The following is a 20,900-nucleotide window of genomic DNA, read 5'->3' as shown; positions in this document are numbered from 1 at the left end:
ATCTAGTTTCAAAATTCATTTATCATTGCAGTGGAACCATCTAAACTGATCATCTCTATACCAACACGCACCAAGAAACATGTGAAGATAATTTAAATTTTAAACAATCATTAAAAATTAGTATATTCAGTATGCAGTCTAATAGTGTATAGTCTCGTCACCAAGCATAAAATATTGACAAAAGGTTTACATCATCATATTGTATATATATTTTTTAAGGGGAATCGATACTGAATCTGGGACATCATGTTTAGAGTCTCAGATCTAGATTTACATGACTGTGACTTAATTACATCACAACTAGATTACACAACTACAAAATTACGTATACAAGGGCTTGGACAACGGCCTGTAGTTCCCCCAAAGAGCTAACACAAACGGCATAATGACAACATTAGGGATGCAAAAAGAAATTTGGGAACAAAAAAAGAAAAACACATATGAAAGTGGTTTCCTACTTGTCATCTTCCTCTAGGAAGAAAGTATACATGGACAAGTGAAAGGCAACTCAAGGTTCCAGCTTCAATGAGACCACTCTCGATTGCCTGTTGCGCTTGGCAGCCTTAGCGAAGACTACAGATAGGCATGATGGAGCCCACCATGGCTGGCGAACTTTTTGCTCCCCCTTTAAGCAAGCCACTGAAGAAAAGCATTGAATTAGTAAAGAAAGACAACATGGTTGGGTAGAATTGAACTATCAAAAGTTGTTTAGCACACATGTTTCATCCAGTGAATTAGGAAGTGGCAAATCCTAGTAGCATCAAAACACATAGTTGTCCTTGATGACGGGGGATTCAAGACCCACATAACTGGTCATTGAACAAAACTATCACAGAGGACAGTAATGCACTGGTTAACATTTTAAACTAAATTAGGCTACAATAATTGTTTATCCATTGGTTAACATTCCACAGCAGGGGCAATAATTTATCAAGATTTCACATTAAGCTATGGGCAAAAATCATACAGCTTACGGGAGGGGGAGAGAGGGAGAGAGAGAGAGAGAGAGAGAGAGAGAGAGAGAGGTTGACCTTTTATTCGTCGGAGCTCCTTACACAATGTAATGAAATCACCCCATTTCATGTGGCATCTTCTTATAAACCGTAATATCTGTTCAGTTGTGAACATGGACATCCCCTCCAAGTACTCTCCATTGACACCATTTTCTTTAAAAATTTGGCGATAGTTACCAAGATTTATTTCTTCTAGCCACAGACCCACATCCTGGCAAAAAAAGGTGTAGCCAAATGCAAGTTAGTTTACCAAATATCATAACACTTTATCTAAATTTCCCCCCAACCAGAGAGATTTATATGGTGGCATGGTCGCATGGTGCAGACTTTTTATATTACTCTGTATAGTATATTATATTGGTCACTTTCTAATATTACACATCCAGAATACTTAAATAATAAATAAATAAAAACATTACACAATCCAAATGGAAGACATGAGCACTGAAAAGGATTTAAATTTATGGCTTTGTCTATTAAATCTGGTAATGCTTAATACCAAGCTTAGGCATTCCCTTCTTCTTTGGAATCTTGTGAAAACATGTGCAAAACAATCAAAATATAGAGCCTATTCATGTAAACACACTGCGGCTGCAGGACATAAGCTTTCTTAAAAACCATGATGATTGACAGGAAGCAACAAAATAAACCTTCAGCAACACGAGAGGAAACTGAGGACTTCATCCATGTCTAGAATTCTTCCATGAATTAGTGGTGTGTGTGTGTGTGTGTGTATATATATATATATATATATATATATATATATATATATATATATATCAGAACTTGTGTGAGGAGTCATTTTAGGACTTATTGATAGGCTGCTTCAACGAAACATTTTTCCTTTTAGCATCTATTTTTAAGTTCTGGTCCTAATAAGTGCTCAGTAAACTCAGTAGCAGTGTTGTAAAAATCAGCCTAGGCGGCCGCTAGGTGCTAGGTGCCGCTAGGCCGAGGCAATTTCAGCCCTAGGCGGCTTTTAGTCGGCTCACCAACTAATCGGCCGATTCGGTACCCAACTCAACTGATGGAACGCAAAGTGAGCAACTAGGCAAAAGTAAAGACGATATAGTCAAATTACTCAACCGCCTAGGCACTAGGCGCCCAACTAGCGCCTAGCGCCTAGTGCCGTCTGCAACATTGCTTACTATCAAACCATGTGGCAGCCTCAGTCACTGGGTTCTTTTGCTCAAACTCTCTAAGTATTCTAGGCCTATCAACATTCAACAATTTCAAGTCGTCACTTATAGTGTCAAGATACTTCACCTTTCCATCAGGTTCAAAAGAGGAATCTATTTTTGCATTCATTATGTTGACGCAGATTCCTAACAAGAAAATAACCCCAAAGAATTATACCGTCATAAACAATTATTAACTCTCTACAAAAGTACAAAGAGAGCGTTCTATATCTCTAAATAGTAAACAGACCACTAGAAAACTACTCCGTGCAAGGTTCGAAGACCAAACTGTATATATAGAGTGTGGAAACAGTCATGTTTAACCCTTGCTCGAATTCAACCTTCACTTTTCAATCTGCTAAATCTCCAACTCAATAAAAGTAAAACAGAAACTGCAGCCGCAAAAATTTTTAGGTATCCTATTTTCTGTCCCGGTAAAGTACAAACAAGCTACTCAAGGATCAAGGTTCTAACATTTTGGCAACTACCTGTGCATTTTGCCGTTGAGCTATAAGATGCTAAAATAACTAATCAGTTCCCGAGAAGTTGCAGAGTAACGTAATTCACAAAATCAATATTAAAAAACACCGAAAATTTAAGCACGAGACCGCGATCCAATAACAAAAGCAACAAAAACGAGATCTGCCAGGGAATTATGAGAAGAAAATCGGAAATACCTCCACAGTCCAAATGAAGAAATCGAGAATCTCCGGCAGCTTGTCTCTGCTCATCGCTCGAAATCCAAGCGCAAAAAGCGAGTATAAACCTAAGAAATTCCCCGGAAACGAAAGTCAGATCATGCGAATTCCGCCTACAATTATTGAAAGACGATGGAACGCAAAGTGAGCAATTATGGAGTCGTACCTGTACTGAGCTCGAGGGCTTTCACTTCACATCTACATCCACATCTGATTTGGAGTGCAGAAAGACGGGGAGTGAAGGGAGACTGGTGGTTGGTTACCTGAGTGGCTTGTTTTCTTGCTTCTGTATTGTTTCCTTTGGCTTGGTTTTTTTCACTTTAGCGTTAGTTTATACTAACCACCCCGCGGCACTTTTCCTATAGTCCAGTGGAGATGTCCAAACCCCAACACTGGGCCCCATTAGGTGAATTGCTCCTGTTTTTTTTTTTCTTTTTTTTTCTTTTTTTTTAAGTACCAACCTCATAATTAATCATTATCTTACATTTTTCCACGACTTAGTTGAAGTGATCGGATCAATCAACTTATATTTCATCTTTTAATAGTAGAGTGAGATTCAAAATTTACAAAAATTCAAAGCATATATCAATTAGTAGTGTTAGAAACTCAGAGGGCAACGACTCCTTATGAGTTATGAGCAAAAGTATATAGGTTGGGATGAGAACGTAGATGCTAATTAAACAACTTGTGATTGTTCTCTTTCAACAACTGTAGGGACACATGGTCCTGGGGGTTTATAACTAGTTTGATGAATGTAGATAGTATTTGAAACTTAATTTCAGTCATGTTATTAATTAAAGTCCCTCAATATGGACACGTGATATGATCGACCTGATTTACCTGTAGATTAACTCTGCATTATTGTTGGAAGAATTTTGACTTATGCTCCCTAACTCAACACTATAAAAGTTGGTTTACATATGAATTGATCGAGTTCACATGTTACAAAGGTATACTTATTTATTGTAGTTATTATTATTACTATTATTATTAAACTAATAACATGAGTGATATTACTACTAATGGAGATGAAATTCATAATGGACCACATCATTGCGTAGTTACTAATAGAGACTAGAGACATTTCTCAAAATAATCAGTATGTCATAATTCTCAATTTAATTGAACACAACTTCATTGAAAATGGGATTGACTATGCAAATTATAATTGGTTAAATCAATTATTTATTATTTACTTATTTTTAAATAATTTTTAAATTTGATTTATTTTTATATTTATTTGTATATTTATTAGTATTTTAATGTAGTTTCTAAATATATAAATTGTATACAATAATAATAAATTAAATATTAAGAACAATTAAATTTAAAACTACTTCAGTAAAGTATTGTTAATCGAGTCATACACATAAAATGAGACGAAAATAGTGCACTATACAACTAAATTAAGTAAACTTTGCATAATTGAAAATACCATTTTGGATGAATTGATATTGATGATCAATTTGGCACCTACGGCAGGATCCGTCATATTGGCAGAAATTCCTTTAAAATTGGAAACCTACGAATTTTTAAGATTTTCAATACCCATGTTTCCCGAAGCGACACTTTGTTCCACTCCTTTCATTTATACTTTATGCGCAATTGCTATAATATATACTTCTTTGACCACTTTAAGCAAATCGATCTTAAGAAGATCATTACTTACTCCTCAGTAGCTCATATGAATTTTGTGACTATTGGTATGTTTAGTCGGGCGGCGGCCGTTAGGTCACCTATTTTGAGTTATGGACACACAAGGCCAAAATATGTGTGCCGAGTGTGCAACCCATCAACCTACTAGCAATGAGGGAGAAAACATAGCATGTCGCAATAAAAGCTTGATTCAAGGCGTCAGCAAAACACTATCGTCTGTTCTAAAAACAAAAGTCCCTTAGCGCCCCGGGACGGGAGTGGGGGACGGTCCTACACGCAGGCAACAACAGCATCAGCTCTACAAAGAGCCAAACAACCATTTCAAGTTTATTAAGAGTGGTGAGCTGGTTAAAGAACGAAAAGTCACCTATGAATACGGAAGAAAAGTGATTGATTTGTGCAATAAGTGAATTAGTCGAAGAGTGAGAAATATCCTTATGTAACACTCCATGGAGCCGAACGTGGTTGTCGATACCTTGACAAATATGACTTACCAGATACTAGGAGAGATCGAAAACTCCCTTTATAAATTAGACAACTTGTTAGATAAGACAATAAGATAATTATGCGTACCATGAGAGCGCTTATGAGAAGACATTGATCGAGTACCCTTTCTTTGATTCAAAAAAAATAAAATTCAATCCAAAAAGTTACGGAAAAATGAGAAAATGTAATAAAATGTAGAGTGTATTATTATTATTATTATCTGATTATCTGATTATTTGATTATTTGATTTGATTAAAAAAAGGTGGGAATAAGTAAATATGTTTTTAAAACCCTCGCTCCGAAACCCTTTCTCTCTCTGCGTCAGCCGTTCTCTGTGTTTACATCTGATTTCCCTCTATCCATTAAAACCCTAACTGGTTTCAGTAGTATATAAAGCTTGGATTTTCCACATTCTTCCGACGATTATACGCATTTCGCACGTATGCTCCTGCATTCTGCATAAATAAAAATCGTTGACATCTCGGTTCAATCCTTCTTGATCTTCTTAGGTCTCATTCTGGTGAGATGGTCGCCGGCTCGAAATTTGAAGGCGGGACGCAGAACCTATCTCCCGGTGTTCGAATGACGATAGAGACTCTGAAAGAAGTTGCAAAGGGCCACTCTGAGGCTGATATCTACGCTACTCTCAAAGAGTCTAACATGGACCCTAACGAGACTTTTCAGAAATTGTACCATCAGGGTCTCTGGTTTATTCCCAGTCCTTAAGTTTCCTTCTTTTTTTAATTTTATCTATTAATTTACTTGAATCTTTCAATAATTTGAGTTTGGGTGCAATGGTAGATTTTATTAGCTAGTAGTTGGATGAATGCACATTCTTGAAAGGGCAACAGCTTTTTAGTTTTACATAGTAGCTTGGTCACTGGTTTCACAGAGCTCTGCGTTTGACTAGCTGTTAATTCCCTTTTTCCTGTCAAGGATTAGTTTCATTCTAGCTCAATTTAAGTATTTAGAAGAAAGGAAAGGATAACATATGATAGGTTTTTGGTTAAAAGTAGTTGCAAATTTCATCATTAATGGTCATTCCTAGTTTGGTGATTTTGGTCAATTTGGGTGTTTTAGGGCTGCTATGCTGTATACTTCTTTATTATTTATGAGAACTAGAATTTGACTGTTATTGAATATTACTGCTCATTCATGACATCTGGATGGATTTTTGTGGTGTTACAATGACTTACACTGCCTATATCCTTTGCTCTTTATATTTTAGATAATGCTGTACTTGGGGGTAAAACTTGTCTGATGCTTAATTTAATTTTTGTGTCCAGACACATTTCATGAGGTGAAGAGACGAAGAGATAGAAAGAAAGAGGCACTGAATGTGCCAAAGGTTAACATTCAGGTTTGTGCTCTGACATTTTATGATATCCTTTTGTTGTTGTACAACAACATTTTTGTAAAATGACCTCCATAAAATCTCGTTCATGAGGGATCTTTTGTTTGGTATTGTATTTTGTTTCAGAATACTGGGTATAGGACTGAAGAGGACAGAAAAGAATTTGAACCTGCTAATCTAGCTGTGAAATCCAAAACACATAACAATCTCATTCGAAGAGGACCTTACAAGCGGAATGCTTTGCCTGGTAATTGAAACCGTATGCCAATATTCTGTGTCTTATAATAGAGTTTATTGGAGCTTTCATTGCATAGGTGATTGGATAGCAATAGGTAGCAAATTAACCACTTCTTATCTTTAGAAACAATTGTAAATACAAGTTGGTAAATATTGTCTTCTATGCCCTGTAATGATTGTATCTTTAGAATGCAATATTTGTTGAGAATGGGCCTGATAATTTCAGATGATAAAGCTGTCAGCAACTTTTATTTGAAAGTAATGCTATAAGGCTCTGTAATATGATGTGGTGGCATGTGAAGAGTGACTGCTTATTCATGATTCATCTGATTGAAAAACTATGTACTGAGGGGTGTTGCTCTTGGGATTTATTAGTATGCTAGGGTTTTTATTTAAGAATTCATCATTTCATCTATAGATCAATAAGGTGAAGTTATTCTTGTAATGCACCCAAACAATTTAAGCCTCAATGATTGCCTGAGAAGCTTTTGCTAGAAATCTTATTTTCTGTATACAAGTACTTCATCTTCAATGCAAATGTTTGTGTTCCTTTCAGCTTGATAACTTTTTTGTTGTTTCCACACTAGATTCTCTATTTTTTTTTTTTTTTTTTTTTTTTTTTTTTTGGGGTCTATATACTCTAATATATCCTTTCCTTTCCTTTGCTTTTTGATGGAAATAATTTTTGCAGGTACTGGAGTTAGCCGAGAATTCCGTGTTGTGAGGGACAATAGAGTAAACCAACACACAGATACAGAAACTCTGAAGCTTGCACATGGCTCTACTCATTCTGAACCAGCGATGCCTAATTCTTTGACAGGGTAACTTATCTTGTGTACTTATTAGTCCTTCTGAAAAAGTGATACCTACTGATTCTCTAAGGAGGCAACTTATTTGCCAACTTGTTAGTCACTCTCAATTAGTAACATCTACTGCTTCCTCAAGGAGGTCACTTATCTGGCATCTTATTTTTAACTGCTCACATCAAATACCCGTGCTGGTTCATTTGAGTAACCTTGCATATAGGACCTTGGTTTAATTTATAATTTAATGATTAAGTGTCAGAAATCTCAGCCAGGAAATGTTAATCTAAATTCAATTTCAGTAATATTATGATTTGTGCTTGACAAATTCTGGTTTCTTCTAGACTTTTTCAATAAATATGTCATACAGAGCATCAATGAAATGGCATGATTCTATGGCTGTCCTGCTTATGAAAATTTCCTCTATTTCATTGTAATCTTGCTATAGCACCTCCATCAAGAATTTAAATATTCTATTTCTAACATATTTTAACTGGACTCTGAAACAGTTCAAAAGGGAGTTCAAACAACAAGGTGTCTAGTGGGGATCATCCACATGCTTCAAATGAACCCATAAGCTCTCAACCTGTGCCGCCCAGGGATGCTAATGTAACTGCAACTAATATGAAAAATTTGCCAAGGGAGCGGCAGGTTTCTGATATAAATGGCACTTCACAGATGGGATCAGTGAAGCAGAACGGTTCTAAGCCACATTCTACAGCATCATCAAACAATTCTGTGTTAGGAGTTTATTCCTCTTCTTCAGACCCTGTTCATGTACCCTCTCATGATTCCAGATCTGCTACTAATGTTGGAGGTATTAAGCGTGATGTTGGAGTGGTGGGTGCGCGCCGTCAACCCATGGAAAGCTCTGCTAAACCTTCATCATCACAGAGTAGCTCATTTTCAAATTCTCATGCAGGGCAGCAACGTCCTACCTCTAGAGGAGCTATGCGGTCTTTTAATTCCTTTTCCAAAACTGATCAAAATGCTGCCTCTGTTTCTTCTAGCCATTCAGGTGGCAGATCTTTTACTAGTTATCAACACAATCATAGAATGCATCAATCAGTGGGCCATCAGAAAGGTATGCACTTCCACTTTGGAATACTGAACTCTTTGCTTTAGTTAGCCAGCTTATAAATTTTATTCAGCATTACAAGTCTGAAGCCAAAAGCTGCCCCACTCTACCTCCCCCTCCCAACATAAAATATAGAAGTTAACACAAATATAAATAACATACTGCCAAGTTGTTGGCATATCAATTTCATTACATGCCTTTTTAGGGGGAAAATATTTTCTAATGCACTAGGGAAAGATAACTTGGATGTTATTGGCATTGTGTTTGCCAGATTGCTATTTTCTTAAACTGTGAGATGTTCTTTTAGGGTTCTGAATTGGGGCTTACTAGAACTCTACTGCTATAGGTGTGCAGCCGAATAAGGAGTGGAAGCCTAAGTTGAGCCAGAAGTCAGGTGTTAATGGGCCTGAGCCTGATGTGGAGCCTGGAAAATCTGCTGCTCCAGCCAATGGATCTGATTACATGGAAGAAGCATCATCCAAGTTGCAAGATAAAATTTCAAGGGTAAACATATCTGAGAATGTCATCATAGCTCCACACCTTCGTGTTTCAGAGAGTGACAAGTATCGCTTGACCTTCGGCAGCTTGGATGCTGATTTTCAATCTCCTAACGCTTCTGCTGAAGAACAACACAATGAGCACTCTGAAAGGTTTGTTTTTCTTTCTTTTTTGGTGTTGGTTTCTCCTAGCATGTGAGTGTGGAAAATTAAGTTTATGCAACTCTTTAGGATCACAGGACTACAGGAGAATGCAGCTAATGCAATTTATGTTATGCTAAACAAAACATTCCGAATTACTTAATGTTTAGTTACATACTTTCTGTATGATATTTTAAGATGCTGAAGTTAAAATATTGAAATCCACAACTCATTTAACTGTTTTTGCTTCTATATGTACTTCTAAATACATCACACTAACAAGTATTTCAATTTTGATTGAAATAGCAGTTTGTCTGCTTCGGCTTCTGATCCTTTGAGTGAAGAACCTGCTGGTGGCAAGCAACTAGTTTTGGATGATGATCTCCCCCAAAATTCAGAATCCAGTTCTCCTGTACCCTGTGCAATTCCTGACCCTCCACAGATCGATAAAAAGGAGTCTTCAACTCCTCAGCAATTGGATAACTATGCTGATGTTGGATTGGTTCAAGATAGCACCAATTCATTTGACTCACAACGGCAGCAGGATGCCTCGGATTTACCAAGTTTCTCCGTGAGTACTCCTGTTTCAATGTTTCAATTATTATTCCTGAAAAGAACATTTTAAGTGATCATAATTTAACTGAGTCTGAATCTTCTGTGCCAGTGCCTTCGATTTTGTACTTTTCCCATCAAACTTTTGTTTAATTTGATGTCTTTTCTGTCCCCTTGTGCTACAAGCAGGCATATGATCCTCAAACTGGCTATGATTTATCGTATTTCAGACCAAATACAGCTGATGAAGCTGTACGAAGACAGGGTTTACTGTCACCTCAAGAGGTATTCTCTCGTGCTTGCAAATTTATAGTGGTCCTGTTTGGTAAAATCTTATGATTATGATTTGGGATCCGTTATCAACTCAAGTTACGTATTTTGGATTACTGCCTGAAATAGCTTAAAAGTGTTGTACTACCTGTACTTCATATCCTTTGCCAAACATGTACAGACTGAATTGTTTGATCTATATGTTTTACTTGTCTAAAAAAATCTTGCTTCACAATAACCTAATTAAATTAACATTATCAAATGGGCACGTTATATATGCATGGAATAGGTATCATCTCTTCCCTTAATTGAAGATTTGAATATCTATCCATTGTATGTAACACTCGGTTTTCTTCCCATTTTTCTTATGCTACAATGGTATTTACGACATGTCTCATTTCTTAGATTCTCAGTACACATGGTGGTAATATCATCCCTGCATCTTCAATTGGAATGGTCCCACAAGTGCAGCAGCAGCAGCAGCAGCCAGTAGCTCAGATGTATCCACAAGTTCATGTTCCTCACTTTACCAGTATAATGCCGTATAGACAGTTCCTCTCCCCTGTGTATGTTCCTCCAATGGCTATGCCCGGTTACTCCAGTAATCCTGCCTACCCTCATCCTTCTAATGGTAGCAGTTATGTACTGATGCCTGGGGGCAGTTCCCATTTAAGTGCTAGTGGGCTCAAATATGGGATGCAGCAATACAAACCTGTCCCTACTGGTAGTCAAACAGGATTTGGAAGTTTCACTAGTCCTACGGGTTATGCCATGAATGCTCCAGGCGTGATTGGCAGTGCAGCAGGGCTTGATGATTCAACTCGACTCAAGTACAAGGACGGAAACCTATATGTTCCTAATCCACAGGTAAATGTCAGCTTTTTGAGTGTGGGGTTTTAAGATTGAACTTGAAGAATATTGATTCATATTATATTATATTATATTATAGGCAGAGACATCAGAAATTTGGATGAATGCAAGGGACGTACCTAATTTGCAGACAGGCTCATATTTCAACATGCCTGCACAAACACCACATGGGGCCTATATGCCCTCCCACAGTGGCCATGCTTCTTTCAACGCAGCTGCAGCTGCTGCCGCCGCTGTGGCTCAGTCGTCACATATGCAGTTCCCGGTGTACCATCCCCCACCCCAACCCACTCCAATAGCCAATCCCCACCATCTGGGCACCGCAATGAGTGGAAACGTTGGAGTTGGCATGGCTGCTGCAGCAGCTCCAGGAACTCAACTGGGCGCATACCAGCAACCCCAATTAGGTCACCTGAACTGGACTGGAAACTTCTGAAGGCAACAACAACAACAAACTACTGCTGCTTACGCTTCACTTGATATTATTTTAGCTAAGGCGGGGTTTTCACTTTCTTGTAAAATAAGAACAACACATAAACACATTTCAATCAATCAAATCAAATCAAATCTACGAGTTCAACAAGGCCTGGTCTCCTCTTCCTCCATTGTTGCTTTTCTGTTCTTCCTTGTTGTTTGTCAAGTTGGGTATACTAGGGAAAAGTTTTCTCCCTCCCTGTATCATTAGGCGGGATGTCTGTTTGAACAGTGTATATATACCTTTTTCAGAGTTGAGCGGGTCTTAAAGAGGTAGAAATTCTGGGGTTTGGTTTAAGCAGGTGAAGAGTGGATGGTTAACGTTGGGTGTGGTGGCAGATGAATAAAGTGGTTGTGTGGGTAATGATGCAGCAGCAGTAAGTATGTTTAGGACGTTGGAAGTTGTTATTCTTCTCTTCGATCTCTGCCTAGGGATCACCAACAAAGAATTGGATCGATCTACTTTCTTTCTTTCTTTTGCATTCCTTCATATCTTTATCTCTCATCGATCTCTTTTGCTTTGCTAGCTTTACAGATCCATGCACACCATATTTCTATTTCACTACTAAAGCTAGCTCCATCTCTCTCCTCTCCACTCTGTGTTGTCGCATTGCATGCATGTTTCTTCCCCCCCCATCGGCCCCACTGTTTTTGCTGCCTTGGTTTCTGAGGAATCAGTGTTCCCACTACCTTCAATTCATTCTTCAAACCAAATTAAAGTGGACAATAATATATATATATTCCATGAACATATAGAAATTGCAGCATGCATGATTATGCAATGAGGCTTGCATGTCATCAAGATATGGAATGGTAACTTTGTTCAATTCCCATCAAGATAGATCAGATTAGAGGATGCAGACTTTGTTCACCACTCATGTTCCCTGGCTTCAAGAATTGCTAGCTGGTACATAAAGATATTTACAAATTAAATGAAAGAATTACTGCGAACTAGTACATAAAGAGACACGTGTAAGAATTAAGACATGGAATATATGATAATCTGCCTTATTATAACTAGCTAGGACTTCCATTAAGATGCTAGGCTATACTAGTTGTGGGGTGACACCTCAAATATAATATAATGCAAGGTATCCCATCAACATATATATGGGGCAAAGAATCCACACCCACACAATTATGTTTCCTTCTCTTTTAGTTAAACAAACACCATCTCTGATCTTGGCGTGTAATCTTACTCCATTATATTGCATGCTGTTCACCCCTTCCCCCCACACCTTTTATCATTATTAATGTTCATCATTTTCATATCATCATGTTTTAACCACGTACTAATTAAGCTCCTCTCTCTCTCTCTATATATATATATATTCACTGTACGTACTGTTTTTATGGTATAAAGATTGTATTTTTGTTAGCTGTATATCTATATATATATATTGTTGGGAGATCGGGATGAATGAGTTGATGGTAGTGGGAGACTTGTGAAATCCCACTTTTTCAAAATGCAATGTATAACTAGTCTGAAATTCTGGTTCAATTCCCAGAAATGCTCATCTCATTCCCTGATGATCTGAATGGAATCTGTCTGCCTTTATTCTTCATTTTGCTCTTCAATTTCCACCATTAATTCTTAATTCATTTTCATTCCTAGCTTGCTTAATTAAGCTTCAATTGGGATACTCACTTGCTACTTTTTCGAGTCAACACATATATTCTTGCATCTTTAATTTCAACACCGCACACGTAACACAATACTTTTTACGCAAGTACTCATAGTTAGTATCCAATATATATATACTGATTTTAACAACGTTTACAAATAGAAGATTGCGAATATCATTAGAGGAAGCATAAAAAAAAGTGACGAGACTAAGTCTCCGAGTGTTTAATCTTTTATGTATAGAAAATAACGACACTACGACATTCTATTTGAATCATGTTTCTTTTTTTACAAATTCTATTATTCTTCTGTCTTTTTCTAGTCGTGAATTACCACTTAGCTTGATAGTTAAGAGTTAAAATTGATTCCATTAAGTAGTCATAATAATAATACATAAAGCAATAAGAATGGTGAAGCAGCAAAGAAGAAAGAAATATATAATGGAAAGGAATGTTCATAAGAAGGACGTATAATTACTTTTTGTTAATTCCACTTTTTTCATGCTAATCCTCGTGTATTCAATCAAATCTAATCTTCCTTTATTCTATATTCTTACAGATAGTGTTTGCTTGCCGCCACCCCACCCCCACCCTACTGGTGGGGGGGGGGGTGGGGGGGGGGGGCTTCCCCAAGGCCCAAACCCACAGAGCCACGAGTGCAATCATTTATTGGTATTCAATTCCTACTAAAGTCTAAAGTGGAGTAAATCAATACATATATAAATATTTTTACAATACATACTATACAATATCATACTTAAAAGACATCTATTTCGAACTTATGTATATATAATAGTAACATCATGCTCTTGAGAGAGTTACTCCTGATTAAAATTTAACTAAGTTTATTGTGAAATGCGAATATAATCCTAAAGTTATTCAGTTCAAATCCTGGTATATGTAACAACGGTCTTAAAAAAGTAATTTTTAGTAAGATTTAAACGTTTTTACTGAAATTTATCTGAAGTTGTCTTATTTCATAAAATGACAATACTGTCCTGGGGTAGTATGAAAGGAGTAGGTTTTACATTATCATTTGATTTTAACAACTCGACATGGAGTTGGTGTAATGGTAAACTAAAAGTGCCAATATTAATTAGCAGTAGGTTTAAATAGGAATGGGGCAGAGGAGGGAGGGAGGGGGGGGGGGGGGGTAAATTTGGAGAATGAAATTTACAGTGTTTTATAACATTGGGTTCGTTCTTTTATCGTTTTATAATGATTGCACCCTTTGTCCACTAATATGAAAATGACATGCATACGAATGTGACAAATATGAGAGCTTAGCTTATTCATTACATTTTTACAATAGATTGCAAATATCACTCTCATTATGTATTTTGTGCATCCTCTCAAATGGTGTTTTTCCCTAGTTTTTCACTGTTCATTTTGGACCCTCCACCATAGGATAAACACACACTTGTGCTCATCTCCATTGTACGTTTTCATGTCACAACGAATCAACTATTTTTGCTAAAATTATATGTTCCTAGTTTGGTTCGGAGTCTTAAAGTTTAGCTCATTCCTCATGTACTAGTGACCTTTTTACTCCTAATTAAGATCCGTCGTTTATGTTATTTTTGACTTTTTGTAAAACAAGATTTTTTCCTTCTTGATGTGTCATTATGTGATGATAATTCAGTTTTCAGACCAGAGGGGGTTTGAGACTCCCGATCTTTCTTAAGAGATAAGAGTACACAGCCTCACGCCAACTAAGTTGGTTTAGTTTTTTGACTTTATAATTGCATTAACGTCCTGCTTGTTCAACATATAACTCATAAAGGTACAATCCAACTATCAGCTTAACTTTTAGTTGAGATGGAGCACATGTTTTAATTTGGTATCAGAGCCATGCTAAAAGGTCATAGGGGTCGTGGATTCGAATCTTAGCGCCACCCGATAAAAAGAATAGACTACCGTCCATGCTTGGAGCCCATCAAAAGTAACAGCCCGCACACATGAGGAGCCCATCAAAAAGTAATAGTTCGCACACATGAGGGAACGTGTTAAGCATATAACCATTAATGTGCAATTCAACAAGTTAGTAGGTTGTAGAGTAACATAGGTAGTTAACCATAGATAGATAGATAGAATTAGAAGTAGGGCATGTCATCATGTGAAGCTGGCAGGGTGGCACTGTTCCAGCTAGGACCAACCTGCTCCCCGCGGATGGTATAAAAAGCAACAAGTGAGAGAAGAAACAACGTATAATTCCCACGCACAAATCTTCTTTCTTTCTCTCTCTCTCTCTCAGGCGTGCCATTATAGTTTTCTTCAAGCTCTGTATAACAGGAATCCAAATTACCCCATAATCAATGACTCTTGTCTCCATTGTTCCCTCCCCATTCCACCTTCCCTACTCATCCTCTCTCTGCTCTCCTCTGTAATTTGTCTCTTGGCATCATTTCTCTGTCTCTTTTCTGCAGCTTTTGACCCCTTCAACCCCAGACACTACTCGATTATCTCTGCTTCCCTCTATATAGCTATGGATGCCTATGGGTTTCAGAGGAGAGACAGGGAGATTCCCACTTCTAATAACCCTTCTTTCTCCTCCACTCTGCTCGACGCTATTTATCGCTCCATTGACGGCGGGGGAGAAGGGGAGGAAGAAGATTTGGTGGGTTTTGGAGATTCCATGAGGAAGAAGAAGCAGAGTAACTGCTCTGTGATTAAGGGGAGCTGTAAAAATGGCGGCTTTCTTGAAGATGATGTGGCGGGGTTGCGGCGGGTGTGCATGATTGAGAAGTGGATGGAGCAAAAGGTGGGCGAGCAGGCGGTGGTTCGCCGGAAGTCCACGGCGGAGGTGGATAGGAAGATGAGGGCTTGGAACTCTAGCTCTAGCGGCTCCTCTGATTCCAGCTGCGGCGGGGTTTTCTCGTCGTCGGAGGCGGAGTCGGTCGTCGGAGTTTCCTCCGGCTCGTCGTGCTACGGACTGAACCGGCCGAAACCGAAGCCGGTCCGGACCGGGAAGGAGCTCGGGTCCCATGATCATCATCACTACCCCCCGCAAGTGAAGACGAAGAAATCCAGAGCTCTCAAGATTTACGGCGATCTGAAAAAGGCGAAGCAGGGGCCCATTTCCCCCGGCGGCCGGCTAGCCAGTTTCTTAAACTCCCTTTTCACTGCAAAGAAGGCGAAATTCTCCGACGAGGACAGGAAGGTAAAATCCGCAAACGCCTCCACGTGCTCCTCCGCCTCCTCATTCTCACGCTCCTGCTTGAGCAAGACCACCACTCCCTCCTCCTCCTCCGCCGCCGGAAAACGGTCGGTGCGGTTCTACCCTGTGAGCGTGATCGTCGACGAGGACAGCCGCCCATGCGGCCACAAAAACCTCGAACTCTCCGTCAAAGAAGAGCTGCAACTCCGCGTCATGGAGAAGAACCGCCGCGTCGAGGAGGCGGCGAGGGACTTGCTAAGGAACTACCAGAAAAAGGTGGAAAGAGAGTTCGATTTGAGAAACACCAACGTCGTAAAAAACCTTAAAGTCTTCGAAAACGTCGAGGACGACGACGACGAGGAGGATGACGACGCCGCTAGTTACGCCAGCTCCGACCTCTTCGAGTTGGATAATCTTTCCGCCATTGGAATGGAGAGGTACAGCGAAGAACTGCCGGTGTACGAAACCACCCATCTTGACACCAATCGAGCCATTGCCAATGGATTAATTTTGTAATTTCAAGAAAAAAAAAGTGTATTAATTTCTAGTAATTACTGTTATTATTATAATTAATTACTATGTTAGTTATATTGGTTTGGGGGTTTACAATATAATCAAAGAGAAATAAAATTTCTCTATGATATATATATATATATATATAATCTATGACTCTTATCATTCTCAAGTGTTAACTCCTTTAGCTTCTTTATTATTATGGTCCTTCTCCATTTCTAGCTTGGATTTTCTTGAAAATAGATAGATAAAACATATCTTTCAAGATCAAGACCCAATGGACATGAGTATAGTACAAGTGTTAGTTGTAAGGTGGTTATATTCTTGAAGATGATAGATGAGGTAAAGGCCAAGCCAAGCTATCTAAGTTGAGATGCTATATATATTTTTTCATTGGGTAATGCCCCATCGTGAGCGTTGCATAACTTTTGTCTTAAAAATTTGAAGATAGATAAGGTAAATTGTGGAATGTGCAGTGCAGATTTATGAATTGAATCTGTGACCTTGTTTGGAAGGTAGCAGGTAAATTGTGAAATGTATTATGCAGAGTTAAGAATTGAACCGGTTATCTTGTTTGGAATGAAGGTAGAGAGATTAGGGTTTTATATTTTGCTTTTTGGTTGCTTAGCTTTTTTCATGGCTTGGTGGGGGTCCATTTTTTGCTTCAAGATGGCGCTAGCATCACCATAAATATCCCCTCAAGGATTTCATCTTGGTCAAAAAGGTGGTTCTTATTATATTTATGAATATTTTGATTCTTTTTTTTTTTTAAATGGTTAAAAATATTTTTGGGATTTAATTTAGGAGCTCGATCAATCTCTAGTGATGATAGGATGGAGCCGATGAGATTGTCAAGTTTGTAATATAAGGAATTTTTTGTGGTAAAAATAAAGAAGCAAAGGTAAAAACATGTAAAATGGGGATTGATGAGTATGATGATTGATGAAGGGAAAAAAGAGATGAAAGATTTCAAAGATGGATTGCTGGTCTCCCAAAGCATAGGACATCAAATCTAAGCTAAGATCTTTGTTGGTTTTAGCAAATTACTAGTCATCATCCTTACTAGTACTTGCCAATTCCTTATGCAATTTTCTTCAAAACTCTATTTTAATTTCATTTATGCTCATGTTTTAAAAATTGGTAAAAGAAAATAAATTACGGAATGTGTCTCAACTAATATAATACATAGATCCTCTAAATACTTATACTAGTGTTCACAACAAGACCAAATTTACACTCGATCTCTTTTTTGGTCTTGGCCTACTAAGACCAACACAATTGTAATGGGTAAGAAAGTTTGCATTGAAGATGGAATTTGGAATTGAAGATGTATAATACATTTTACATGACTATTATATATTAATGTAAAAATGTATGGAGACCTTATAAATCAAGTACAAACATGAATGAATATGTATATACAAAAATGATCAAATGCATGCTTTTGAATGTCAAAGGTGAAGAAATGGGTGTGTGATCTTGATGTTCTAAAAAAAGTGAACCACCCCAAGAAACCTGTTTTTCTTCCCACCCCAAACCCCCAACATTAATTTTGTCTTAAAGCTCATTTTCTTGAACACAAATCAAAATGATTATGACCACTTACGGAACACTGCAACATTTAGAAGTTGCAATAATAATTTTATGCATTCATTAAAGCATTGCTGTCCACACAAACCATCAATCTCACTGGGAGGGAGAAAATAGCTGAGAGAGAGAGAGAGAGGAAAGTGGTCACATTTGGGCATTAAGTTGTAGAGGTCCCTCATTTTGGAATCTAAGGATGCCATCCTCAATTGCTATATATCTGCTGTCTTTCATAATTTTCTTGCTTCATGGTGTTGTATTTCTTCATCAATTAAGGTTATGCATGCACTCTCTTTCACATCATATATGCACCTACTTTGCAAATTAAAGTATGTTATGATCTTAAAACACCTGAAAAATTCGTGATTTTCGACCACCAAAAAGTGATCAGAAATTCAAATTTTTTCGTTAGAAATGATATTTCTACCTAACTTATTACTAATTAGCTTATTAGTTATTACTTTAGGGTTACATAATTTCTTACGTTGTTGTTTCTGCTGACCACTAGTTGATAGTACGTAGTTTCTATAATTTATGTTGAGATCAAATGCAGTATCACATTTGATCTTGATATCTAACTCATGCATCACTTTACCCATTATCTTTGCAAATTAAAGTACGTTTTGAGTTAACACCATTGTTGAAAATTCACGATTTTTTAATTATCACAAAAATTGTCGAAACTTAGGGTTTCAATCTCTGATCATCAAAAATTACATTATTTTCAACAATTTTGGAGACTCGAATAATCTAACATTATATTGCTATTTTTCAACATTTGCCAATGATTTCTATATCAAATACCGAGAATACAATATCATATCACATCTAATCTTGGTATCTAGCGCCTAAAAAAACGATTCAATTCGCGTTCAAAGTTACACCACAATTAAATTCACCGTAACCTATAATTTACACAAACTAATTACACACATTCAAACTCTTAAAAAAAAAAAAGAATTACATATTCCAACCCTCCATTTTCAAAAAGATCAGATCGGAAGTGGATCAAAGTGAGATTAGAAAGGACCACTGAATCATAACAGTGTGATATTCTAATGCCCAATATCAAATATAATAACCTCAAAATTTTATTTTTTTTATTTATTTTTAATTTTCCAGCAATGAATTGAAGATAAAGCTAGCTTGAACCATAGGAAAAGAAAAGGCTAGCCTATGCTCTAAAGTGTCATAGGCTTAAATGCCCTATCTATTTATATATAACCAACAAATTAATTAAACAAATTAAGTTTAATAATCCAATAATTAATTGGGACCCTTTCCGTTAGTTCACAGCCAAAGTTTGATGGCGCAAGGTCTTTAAGGTACCATGTTTAATGTTAAATATTTGGGCATTCCTATAATTTATAATCCATTTCCTAAACCCTATCTTTGATGCTACGACTTTATAATATATATTGAGCCTATATGTGTGTGTATGCAACTCATATATATATATATATATATATATATATATATATATATAAAATTTTACGTACACACATACTTTTCTTCATATGTCATGCACGCTTATAAAGGTACCCTACTGCATGCTTAATTAGTTTCCTCAGCTCCTTTCCTTTCCTAGGTACATACATACACATATATAGTTATACACACACATAAAATCAAATTTAAATGTGAAGTCGTAACTTTGTGAAAATATGTAAATTAATCTCATCAGTCTATCAAGAGATCAGTCTATCAAGAGATGCATGTAAATTAATGATAAAATAAGAAAAATATTGTAATATTTATGTAATTAAGATGATGCATTATTTAGAAATGATTGACAGTGCATCAACGGATAACTAATAGTGCACACATGTGAACTCACTATTATATATAGATCATGAGAACAGTGTTATTAGTTACATGATGCACTATCAAACGTTTCAAACTGCACCATCGTAATTATGAAAATTCTACCACGTTACAATAATAATAATAATAATAATAATAATAATAATAATAATAATAATAATAATAATAATAATTTTGAAAAAATGTAGTGTAATTATGGTTGCATATGATTAATCTAGGGTAGATTTAAATTAAATTCATAAAATAAAAAGCTTGTATTATATGGTTGGTGTTGTGGGGAACTTAAGAGCAATGATGGGATGATGAAATGAGACTTTCTCTATCTCTTGGCTAGCTATTTGTGGGACTGATGCAACAACTACCCATCCATTTCTTCACATTTCTTCTTATCTATATCCCATCCTTCATCATCACCATAATCTTCATTACTCCCCAATATCTACACTATAAATCTTTGATGTTGTAGTTAAGAATATTTAACTTTTAATTAGCACAATTTCACTTATGTATATGCAATATTATATTGGAGAACCAACTCGTGTATGTGTGTCATATTAAAGAGTTGTAAGTAGACGGATCAGATCTCATATCAAATACTGAAAATTAATAATAATAATAATAATAAATTTATAAGTACAATTATGCATTTAAAATGCTTGACACACTACTAGAAATTTTGAAATTTCCGACCACCTAAAAGTGATCTTAAATCAAGTCGAAAGTCTTGTTCCAACCACTTTTGGTATCCGGAAAAACCTTTGTTGCTATTTCCGATCACTTTTTGGTTTCAACTTGATTTAAGATCACTTTCAGGTGGCCAAAAATTCCATAATTTCCAGTAGTGACAGTGTATTTAGAAAAGGATTTCAAAATACACTATCAACTATT

At 36.8% G+C, this 20,900-nt stretch overlaps 3 protein-coding genes across 5 annotated transcripts; 2 read left to right on the top strand and 1 right to left on the bottom strand.

The window, feature by feature from the left end:
• Positions 1-174: 174 nt before the first annotated feature.
• On the bottom strand, positions 175-3,202 carry LOC109187516. Its single transcript, XM_019337727.1, has 4 exons — positions 3,056-3,202; positions 2,869-2,957; positions 1,032-1,224; positions 175-639 (listed from the first exon to the last, which is right to left on the bottom strand). Exons 2-4 carry the CDS (start codon positions 2,920-2,922, stop codon positions 509-511), a joined length of 378 nt encoding a protein of 125 aa, XP_019193272.1. The 5' UTR covers positions 2,923-2,957; positions 3,056-3,202; the 3' UTR covers positions 175-508.
• A 2,129-nt stretch (positions 3,203-5,331) lies between these two features.
• Positions 5,332-11,417, top strand: LOC109188171. 2 transcript variants are annotated; one of them, XM_019338728.1, is made up of 10 exons: positions 5,332-5,732; positions 6,319-6,392; positions 6,513-6,633; positions 7,315-7,444; positions 7,936-8,510; positions 8,851-9,154; positions 9,452-9,713; positions 9,884-9,979; positions 10,370-10,831; positions 10,914-11,417. In XM_019338728.1, the coding sequence occupies exons 1-10, from the start codon at positions 5,558-5,560 to the stop codon at positions 11,268-11,270; spliced, it is 2,556 nt and encodes an 851-aa protein (XP_019194273.1). In that variant the 5' UTR covers positions 5,332-5,557; the 3' UTR covers positions 11,271-11,417. The 2 variants fall into 2 exon arrangements, with proteins under 2 accessions (XP_019194273.1, XP_019194272.1); XM_019338727.1 differs by having other exon boundaries at positions 9,449-9,713.
• Positions 11,418-14,997: 3,580 nt separating this feature from the next.
• LOC109188172 (protein BIG GRAIN 1-like B) lies at positions 14,998-16,733 on the top strand. 2 transcript variants are annotated; one of them, XM_019338730.1, is made up of 2 exons: positions 15,000-15,900; positions 15,931-16,733. In XM_019338730.1, exons 1-2 carry the CDS (start codon positions 15,417-15,419, stop codon positions 16,602-16,604), a joined length of 1,158 nt encoding a protein of 385 aa, XP_019194275.1. In that variant the 5' UTR covers positions 15,000-15,416; the 3' UTR covers positions 16,605-16,733. The 2 variants fall into 2 exon arrangements, with proteins under 2 accessions (XP_019194274.1, XP_019194275.1); XM_019338729.1 differs by having other exon boundaries at positions 14,998-16,733.
• Positions 16,734-20,900: the final 4,167 nt, after the last annotated feature.

Source organism: Ipomoea nil, unplaced genomic scaffold (genome assembly GCF_001879475.1).
Source record: "Ipomoea nil cultivar Tokyo-kokei standard unplaced genomic scaffold, Asagao_1.1 scaffold1421, whole genome shotgun sequence".
In the NCBI taxonomy this organism is placed as follows: domain Eukaryota; kingdom Viridiplantae; phylum Streptophyta; class Magnoliopsida; order Solanales; family Convolvulaceae; genus Ipomoea; species Ipomoea nil.
Note: the sequence above shows the minus strand (reverse complement) of the source record. Positions and strands in the feature narration are given on the sequence as shown.